The 10,367-nt window shown below is 42.1% G+C and overlaps 1 protein-coding gene and 1 long non-coding RNA gene across 2 annotated transcripts; one reads left to right on the top strand and one right to left on the bottom strand.

Moving 5' to 3' along the window:
* Nucleotides 1-1,186: 1,186 nt before the first annotated feature.
* LOC104428386 (receptor homology region, transmembrane domain- and RING domain-containing protein 2-like) lies at nucleotides 1,187-4,866 on the bottom strand. The gene is made up of 2 exons (XM_039305252.1): nucleotides 4,375-4,866; nucleotides 1,187-1,752 (listed from the first exon to the last, which is right to left on the bottom strand). Exons 1-2 carry the CDS (start codon nucleotides 4,451-4,453, stop codon nucleotides 1,187-1,189), a joined length of 645 nt encoding a protein of 214 aa, XP_039161186.1. The 5' UTR covers nucleotides 4,454-4,866.
* Nucleotides 4,867-8,278: 3,412 nt separating this feature from the next.
* LOC108959937 lies at nucleotides 8,279-8,776 on the top strand. Its single transcript, XR_005547596.1, has 2 exons — nucleotides 8,279-8,485; nucleotides 8,608-8,776. It is a non-coding gene; the product is annotated as an uncharacterized LOC108959937 (long non-coding RNA).
* Nucleotides 8,777-10,367: the final 1,591 nt, after the last annotated feature.

Raw genomic sequence — 10,367 nt, 5'->3', positions numbered from 1 at the left:
TGTCAGTACGAGAAATTGCCACCATTACTCGTGTGGACACTTGCAGCTGGTTTTGGGCACTTTTTAAGGCGGGGTGGTTTGGGTTTGGCCACTGGATTTGTTGTGATCTATTGACCAAAGTCAACCCAATTGACCGGAAAGAGGATTTATCATTGCCGGGAAACAAGCGGCAACCAATCCGCGTTAACATTTACCAATTATAGCTTTGTGTCCTCAAACGAACTGTCGTAGAAAATGTTCGCCGCTAACAATTGATGCATTTAACAATATACTGAATTTACTGCACATTCGATAATTTACAAAATATACTAGACATTTACCATCGTTGGTTTTCATAGGTAATTGTCGTATGTAGTACAGGAAAGGTAATTGTCGTATGTTGTACAGGAAGTAGTACAGCTACCGTATTGCGAACGTTTTTAACTTGCTATGAAACATTTGCTATCATACTCAAATCTGCCAGACGTACTAAACTTGCTTCTATAGTATCAAGAAGTCGGTGTTTTTTGGGGCTGAGCACGCCTTGAACGGTACCAAACATCACTCTCCTGACTTTCACAGTGCGGGTATTGCCACCAAAAAATATAGAAGAAGAAAGAAGAAGCAGAGAAGCACCAGATGGGTAATTTCCTAGATTTGTGAGTATTGCTTCACAAGACAAAATCAGGGGAAAAGAAACATCAACAGAAGACAGAGAAAAAGAAAAACAACAAAACAGGGAGTGAGATTCATGAACAAAGCAAAACAGGTTATCCCCCCCGGGGGGGGTGGAGGAGATGGGGAGAGCTCAGTGCTGATTAAATATTAAGTGCATCTTTCTGAGTAGAAGACTCGAGTAGGTTATAAGATCTGTGAAATTGGCAGTTATTCTATACAGAAACAGACTAGAAAACTAAATCTGCACAGCCATCACGAGCGCGCTCACTTTGTATCAAAATTCAACGAGCCTCAATGTGCATGGACCATGTCGGTCACTTCCAACAGATAACAAAAACTCAAAACTCATGGTACAATTTACAATGGGAGGGAAGCTGGTGACATTCAGGTTCAAACCTAATCAAGACATGTACTGATGTATGAACTGAATCCAGTATAATTTAGCAATACCGTTGCATTATTGCTTGAGACTTGGAGACTGGATTGGATTGCAAGCAGCAAAGGCAATCTGTCATGAACCAAGTATCAATCAACACCCTTGAAGGTACTGAGCGGACACAAAAGGTGAGAGACTTGCAGCTGATTCACTGTGGTGTAACGGGTGATGCTGGTGACTAGAACTGATAAAACTCACGGAGGCGTTGCTCGGGCTTGGAATGTAACGTGAGATGTATCTTGAATTGACAGGTGATATAGAGGGATAACCCATCGAGTGGGGAGAAACCGAGTACAATCCTTGAGACCGGTCAGACAATGCATTCCGGAGGTCAGCTGATCTACGGCTAATGCTCAGAGGAGGAGATTGTCTATAGGACCTAAAAGACTGCTGCATATAAGTGCTCGAGAAAGATGGAGTACGAGATGCGGATGGAGGATGTGACGCTCTGGCTATTTGGATGGCTGATGATGATGCCACCGATGATCTAGCAGAAGACAAAGCAGAGGAGGAAGCCACAGACACAGGGCTCGATGAAAGCAATGGTGTACTCTCAGATGCTGGGGGTTCACCTGTGCAAGTTCTTGCATCACGCTTGCAAACTGAGCAGAAAGTTCTCCACGATGTAAGCCATGAGTCGACACATAATGCATGAAACTCTGTCCACAGTTGAAGATACCATATAAGATTGTGTGAGTGAATAGCAGCTCAATCTAAACAAAGATAGGCCAGAAAAAGACAGCTTAAATTGATATAAAGTTATTGAGCAGCAATGCAGCATCTGCAGACAATAAGAATACTACCAAATAGAGATTCCCTAAGTTCTATGAGTACCGTGTGGAGACGGGAAACTGAGAATGAGAATCGTACAAAGAAAAGTTTCGCGTGCCACTCGTGTGATTTAAACAAATTGCTGTTGAAACATACGCAATCGGACTCCCAAGCACACTAGAAATGGAGCCTACACCGTAGCCCAATGAAAAGACACCTCATCCACATTCTCTCTTTGCTAAATGATTAACCAAGTTGACCACCTTTTAGGGTCCTTTGCCATGACTAGCACATTGGAGGAAGAGACAGGCTATGTCTTTTTCTGCACATCCATTACTGATGACTAAGCATTACACGGCGAAAATATTTCTGGTAAAAATCATGCGACTGATGCCCAAAGATTTACTATGTCGAGCTTGAAATTGAAAGTTTTCCCCAACATTGTAGTCTTCGAGGCATATGGCACATGTCCTTGATGTGGAGTTATCCTCTAAAACAGCAGTAAATATGAGACTTGGCATTGCTTTAACCAAACGACTGCTCATTCCATGGAACTCCCTAAGACGAGGAGCTCGAGGCCTTTCTCGTCTTATGCGATGCCTACGGACAAAGAAGCATGTGGCAAGAACTGCTGACATGGCAAGCAGGGAAATAAAAGAAATAGCCATGATCAACCAAGCTGAGCCTTCAAAGCTTGGAATTATCCACAGCTCCACATTAGTTGAACCAGCATAGTTTTGAAGTAATTCCCCCGAAACTTTAGAAACAAACACAGCATAGATTTTTATCCCAGCTGAATTTCCAGCCACTGCATGTAGCAGGCCACCCTACATTAGAACGTACCTCAATAGTGAATCATATTCAACACTAGAAAAAACAAAGGAACGTGAATATTTGATGACATCACAACAAACTTTGGAGAAAACAGAGCACAAGGCATACAACACAAACAAGAATCACTCTGGCAAAGGTGCAAACAGCATGAAATTAATTGTCATGACTTAACAACATTTTTATTATCCAAATAAATTATCCACATGACTTCAGACCTCGACTGAGGTTGCTGTTGATGCTAGGCATGGTTCTCATGGAAGTACTAAATCCCCCAAATCAGCTCTATTGAAAGGATAACAAACCGAATAACCCAACACATCAACCAATCATTTTTATCCAAATATTTTCCAACCAGGATAGGTGAACATTGCTAGGTGCCCTAGCATAGAAACAACACGCCATATTCACCAACACAACCTAAAAACCTAAAAGAGTTGCTTGAGGGTTAATCTTTGGTTGCATCTCTCATGTACTCTTTTATACGGCTTTGGACATCTTGCTTTGACTTCTCATAATCTTTCGATGTTTTCCTTTATTTTTTGCCTTTTCTTTCCTTCTTTCTTTCCTTGTGCATATCTGATGTACTCATATTTCTTACTCTAATAACATCCCCTAGCACCCGTCAAAGAACCCAAAAAGAAAAAAAGAAAAAATGTGCGAGACGGCTTTCCTCCAAGTATACGATGCACCAACATTAGCAAGTAACAGGAAGTTAAAAAGTCGCATCTTGAGTGATGTCTCAACTTAAGTTTTTTAATGGTAGAAAATTGTGATATCTACAATTATCAGTTTCCTGAAGGAGTAATATAAATCTATGAATATCGAGCTAAACCAAACAAACTCTATTTGGGCAAATTCCGAAGATTGTGATCAGGTATATTTCTCACTTACATGATTATTATACCATTATCACTAGTTATCCATCCCTCTCAATCAAGCTGACCCATGGCTCTACAAGTGAAGACAAAATGAAGGGGCATGAAATCCTACTTCCTCTTCTCAATTTTCAACAGTTCTTTTTTTTTTTTAATCCCAGGACCCTGTTGGGTTTAGACTTAGTCCTTATGGAACCTTTGGCTAGGATCAATCTTATTGCACTCGTTCTAAGCAAGTCCAGAACCAATTCCACACGATTTCAACCCTACTCAAGTTGCTTTAAATGTCTGGCATCATTCCAGTTTGCTTTGGAAAACTAAATATCCCAAATCAGCCGTACCGAAAGTATAATAAACAGAACTCAACAACACCTCAGCCAATCTCTTTTGTCCAATTAGTTTCCAACTAAACTACAAGCCTTAAGCACCAACACTGCCTACAAATCAGCGTAAGACAACTTCTCTCCAAGCATGTGACTAGCCACATCAACTAGCAGGAACCCTTAGATTAAGATAAAGTCATCTTAAGTTTTTTTGGGCCAGGAGTTGTCTCTACTTCAGTAAAAGGAATTTCTGTTACTCCTAAACCATACTTGCGTGGACAACTCCCGGTAAATCACTTACCACATTAGCCTAGTGGAAAGGCTATCTTATTCTCTATCCCGGCCCTACGTTTATCATGTTCTTCTATTGCCATTATAAGATCACTACAATCTGGACCTCATTTCCTAGCATGACATAGAAATCAATGGACGAACAATTGAAATGCGCTTGATAATGCAATGCAGAGGACATACCAACCTTTCCTTAGGGGATGTCCCAAATCGCTTCTGGGAAAGAAGCAGAGCCCGCTCTGGGTCGACCAAGTCAAATTCATCATCTTCGATGAGGATAACTCACTACCCAATGGAACCGCAGTTAGATCGGAGGAAAGGCCAATTATGGGAAGAAGGGGTGGGGCCTGAAGCAGCAAATTGGATGATTTGGAGGAAGGACCACGAAAAGTTTGAAAAGCTATTTGCTGCTCTCGAAAAGATAAAAGATGAATTTGATTCTAAACAGAGACCAGGTTTGGAAATTGAAACTCCTACACAAAAATCACAAGATCCACTGACAAATGGCTACCCGATTAGTTCATCTCCTGTTTCGGGTAAGGCCTCCGAAAACTTTAGAGGAGATAAAGTAACGGATGATTCTTCTATCAAGGTCGAGAAGACCTCGAAGACGACTAGCGAACCTGAAAAGCTAGAATTTGATTCAAGGAGAGACTCGATTAACAGCTTCAAGGAATACTTTCGCTAAAATAGCACATAAACACAAACAAAAAAAAGCTCTTAATTATTATCTTATTTCTTATTAATATTGAATTATTTTTGTCATTACAAAGGGCCACCTACTTTGAGCTTCTACTTTTTGGGAATCCTAACTGACGCAGCAAGCAATAGGTAAATATAGATTCATTGATTGTCAAACACTCATAAATACTCCTTTGGCACAACAATAAAGAGAAAAAGCATGCTTGCTGTTTAATGCCAGGAACAAGTAGGTTCAACTCGTTTGGTGATTACCTTTATATTGAACCCAGCTTTTGCACTAGTTTCAATGAACATCACATTCAACTCACGAGCTTTGGCTTCTCCCTCTTCTATCGACACTTGCCTGGCCAATATAAAGGAGCATTAGAGAGGTCGAAAGGCATGACCATCCATTCATAGAGGCCGTCTCTAGTTTTGAAGGTGCTTTTCCATTCATCTCCAGCCATCATTCCAATTTGATGATATCCACTTCCAAGACTAATCTTAGAAAAGATAGTATGCCGAGTTGGTCGAGAAGATCAAGTCGAGGAATAGGAAATTGGTACTTGATAGCTATCTTGTACACCGCTCGATAATAATGAATTGACCGCATTCTTGACTAAGGAACAACTTTTGTAATTTCACTTGAAATTCATTGACGGTGCCATTATACCGATTCAATTTTGGTCTCTATTCTATAATTCCGACAGACTTAGTCTCCCATAGTTTGCTAGATTTACAAACGATGATTTACAAGCGTGGACACACCAGAATAATTAGACTTTGAGGACTTAGGACTGACTAGTAACAACGTATTTGCCCACATTCTTGATTAAGGAACTCCTACAAAATGATGAATTAATATTCAGTTTGTTCATTCAAAGAATCAATTAGCAGATATTTTCACCAATCCCCTAGAGAAAGCTACATTTAAATATATTCGTGAAAAGTTGCATATTACTATTGTATTGATATCAATTTAGTCTTAAATCTTTTAATTGGACTAACTTAGTTCTAAATATTTTCACATTGGTACCAATTGAGTCCACTCGATCAATTTAGGTTGGAAATTGCTGATGTGGATACCGCGCGTCCTACATGATATAAGTGGCGCTGACATGGACAACTTTTATCATTCTTTAACTATTTTTTTGATTTTTTTATGAATTTTTATTTTTTTTTTCTCTTTTCCTTCTTATCTTTATAGGCAAGCGGCCCGGCACTAGGCAAGGGCTGCAAAGCCCTTGTTCGGCCTCGCCCAAATGTGGGCGAGGCACAAGTGGTTGCGGGCAAGGCCATGGCCGCCTTCGCCCACGACTAGCAAGGCCTTGCGCCTCACCCAATGGTCAACAAGGCTCTGGCAAGCCTTGCCAGCCACAATGGAAAAGAAAAAGGATAAAAAGAAAAGAAAAAAATTAATAACAAATTCGGAAAATTATTTTTTTTAAATGTCCACGTCAACGCTAGTTGTCCCATATAAGATGGTCAGTGTCCATGTTTACACTTTTCAATCCAAATTGATCGGATGGACTCAATTGGTGCTAATGTAAAAAGATTTAGGACTAAATTGGTCCATTGAAATATTTATGATTAAATTAATACTAATGCAATATGTTTATGGCTTTTTGATACTTTTCATTTGAATTGACTTGCTCCAATTCCGGCGAAACGGTTCTATGACGTGCATGTGATAAAGATTCGAGTGATTGATCTGTGAAGAGAGCTTGGATCCCTTTTTGGCAGAGTAATATTTATGCTTCCCTATCTTGGAGAGAAAACAAAGCAGCAACAAGAACATGAGTAGGTTACCTCAAGGGAACCTAGGCCTCCAATACTGGAACAAGAGTTTTGCGAATTGCTCAAAAATTCTGTTAACGAGTTATTCAAGGAGTCTTTTCATCTTGGTCAGGTCCTTCAGTTGACGCAAGTCCATTGGTAAACATTTATAAATGGATTTCTATTCAATTTTGGAGCATTGAATTTTGCTGACTCTACATATTCCATGGCAAGTCCCTAAAAATATTTGGAACCGAAAACTACTTATATCATGTTCCCGTGACTTCCAAGAGGAAATATTTAGTGGTTGCAAAGCACCACGTCAATTGTTGATGTATTGCGCATTTTTCACTCATGTCCAGTAATAAGTTGACACGTGTTTGCTGAGTTGTAATAAAAAAAATCATTTTTATTTTCTTCTTCCTCAATCCTTGAGCACTACCTCTTCGGACACCATCTCCATTAGGGGTGAGCACGGTTCCCGGTTCTTAAGAGACCGGTTCCGGTTCTCGGTTCCATTTTCCTAGGAACCGGCGTTCCCGGTTCCGGTTCCGGTTCCGGTTCCCGTAGGAATCGGAACCGGAACCTGTCAAAATTAAAAAAAAAAAAAACCCTAGTCGCTTCCCCCACGTGATTTCCTCTACGTTTCTTCCCGCCTTTCCCTTCCTTTTTCTCGCTCTTTCTTTTCTCCCATTTTTCCCCCTCACACGTCACTTCCTGCCCCCAACCTTTTTCTTTTCTTCTCTCTCTTCTTTCCCCTTCTCTCGGCCGAAACCCCACCCCTTCTTCTCTTCTTCTTCTTCTTCTTCGCAACCCCTCGCCGCTTCACCCACCACCACACTGCCGCCCCACGCCCTACTCACCACCATCTCATGGCCACTGAACCAGCACCACCCACCGCTCGTCCAACGAGCCGTCTCACCGTTGAGCCCGAGGAGCTATCGTGCCGCCCCTTGCCGCCGTGAGCGAGGGCACGGCTCTCGAGCCCCTCGCCTCTGGCGGCGGCGGAGGACAGAGCGCTCGGGGTTAAGGCGGCGGGGGGGCTCGGGTTCAGGAGCCACGCCTTTGGCGATCCAGAGGACAGCGGGGGCGACGAGGGGAGCGGCGGCGGCGGCGGCGGCTCGGAGAAGAACGAGCAGTTTGTGCGCTGGTTTCACGAGGCGTGGCCATATTTCAGAGCTCACAGGGGCGGCACTTTCGTCGTCGTCGTCTTCGGCGAAATCGTCGCTAGTCGGCACTTGGATCCGGTTCTCAAGGCACGCGTCGGTTTTTCCTCGCTTCTTCTGTTTCGTTTCTGATTTGTGGTTTGGCTGCATGTTAATGCTGTGAGGATTCAGGAAGAACAAAAGCGCGGACCCATTCTGTTGTGGAATGCTCCAAGTGATTAAATTCGTGTTCTTCATGCCTTGTAGCTGACTTACTTTTATTTATCCAAACAATGGGCAAAGAAAGTATATGTTCTGCTAATGTTTGCATGAGGTGCAACTGAGCATTTGTTTTTATGTCTGTTGCATGGATTGGATCTCAATTTTAGAAGTGGCTAGGTCTTGTTTGCGTGGCCTGCTTTTGTTTCTATAAAATCAATTTTCAACAATAGACCTTTAATTGCTGATACTAAGCATGTCTTCGTAGGACATGAGCCTAACTATGTTGGAAGATACAGAATAACAGACACTAAAGCTCTGGAAGCAGCTATGGAAGCAGCTGGAGGTACTTGTTTAATGATAGAGGCTAAACTATCTCCTGGACCCCCAATATCCAGTATGCGCTGTCATGGGCATAGTAGCCGTTTGCATGAAGTTGGTTTAAGTGTCGCAAGTGGTAACTTTCTTGCAGCCAAGGTAACGGTTTACATGCTTACTCTCTTGGTCAATATCTTGAATTAGTTTAACGAACAATTCACATTTCTCCTGTCATCGTTCTGCTTTGGCAGCTATAGTAATGTTGATTATTTTATTTGTAGCGAAGAGGAGTTATTGAAGGTGTTGATTTTGGGGCAACGGGTGAAGTAAAGAAAGTGGATGTTTCTCGTATTCGTGAGAGGCTTGATGGTGGATGTATAGTTGTATTAAGCAACCTGGGCTGTTCCAGCTTTGGAGAAGTTCTGAATTGCAAGTATGGATTATTGATTTTGATGCCTTGAAAAAAAAAAAAAAAACCTGTTGGAACCCGGAACCAACCCCGGAACTGTGACGGGGGTAGGTTCCAGGTTCTTGGTTTTGACGGGTAGGTTCCAGGTTCCAAAAATTGAGGAACCTGTACCCGAGGGTAGGTTCCAGGTTTCAGACGGAACCGAACCGGAACTGGGAACCGCTCACCCCTAATCTCCATCCTTTCCGGCGTTGCTTGCAGTCCATCCTCTTCCATCACAGAGCACCACCCTTCCAACCACCATCTCCACCACTTTCGGCGTAGCTTGCGGTTGGCTCAAGCTTCACCTCTGTCACTGCTCGCGGTCAACTCTAATATTGCTCGTCCAGATCTGGCTCCTTTCACCGTCGCTAACGGCAAAGTCGCCATGGACTTCTCCTTCAAGGCTCACGGCCATGGACTAGCTCCCATTTGGAAGTTCGCAGTCTTCATGCTCACCTCCGTTAAGGGTCTTTGCCAAATCTAGAAGTTCTATCGTCGTCATTGCTCCAAATCTGTCGCGACCAAGGCTCCAATCTAGATGCGTCCATGGCTTCTTGACCTTCAAGCTCGTGGCCAGGGTATAGCTCAAGTAAACATGGCTCCACGTCTGTCGCGGCTGCAATTTGCGGAAGGGAGCTCGCTGGAGGAACTCGAAGGGAGGACGATGGAAGGGCACACCAAAGAGAGACTCCATGACCGTTCAAGGTGGAGGAAAGGACTTGCTGCGGCAGCCATGGTGGGGAGTTGGACGTTGAAGATGGAGGTTTCAGCACCTTGAGCGGTGGGCATGGCCAAAATTGGGCGATGGACTCTTAAGTGGCCAAAGAGACGGTGGCTGTGGTGGAAATGAGGAGAGAGAATATCTGTATTTTCATTCTTTTTCAAATCAAGATGCATGTCATTTTTTAATTGTACCAACTCATATTAATGCACGCCATGTTAGCTAGTGACATGGAACTAACAAACCACTGAATATATTTTCGACTTTTAAATATGTTAACTCTTCTCGAATAAGTTTTTGTATGCAGGTTTCGATTTATGTTATTAGCATTGTTTTGTTATTCCTTCTTTCTAAAAGTGGCGGTATTGTTGGAATATTGATGGCTCAACAAGTAAAGCAGACTTTGATTCAGCTTTCTCTGACTGACGTCTTTGAATTGTGATTGGTAATTTCGCTTTGGCACCGTCACTAAGGATTTTGTTGTACATTCATTTAATTTTTCCTTTTGTGAAGTTTTAAGGAAATATTCTGAGGTGAATGTATGGTGGTCCAACCATGAACAGTTTCTTCTAATGGAATGCAATTTAATTGCTTTTTTACTTCAGACTGTCAACTACGTTGTAGTAAGAATTTCCAAGTGAGTTACCTATTGACTCTTGTTGTGAAAAAAATGTATATGAGACAAGTGACTCAGATAGTAAAATGATAGAATAACAGCACCGTTACTCTTTTGTTGGGAAATCATCCAGTTTCCTGGAATCCCACTTGGGGGACCACCAGGTAGGACCCCTTAAATTAAAATAACATAAATCAAATGAAAGAAAAAAGAAGTTAGAAAAGATAGTTACTTATTATTAATGTAAAATATC

Source organism: Eucalyptus grandis, chromosome 11 (genome assembly GCF_016545825.1).
Source record: "Eucalyptus grandis isolate ANBG69807.140 chromosome 11, ASM1654582v1, whole genome shotgun sequence".
NCBI lineage: Eukaryota > Viridiplantae > Streptophyta > Magnoliopsida > Myrtales > Myrtaceae > Eucalyptus > Eucalyptus grandis.
The sequence above is the reverse complement of the archived record's forward strand: the minus strand, read 5'-3'. Positions and strand labels throughout refer to the sequence as shown.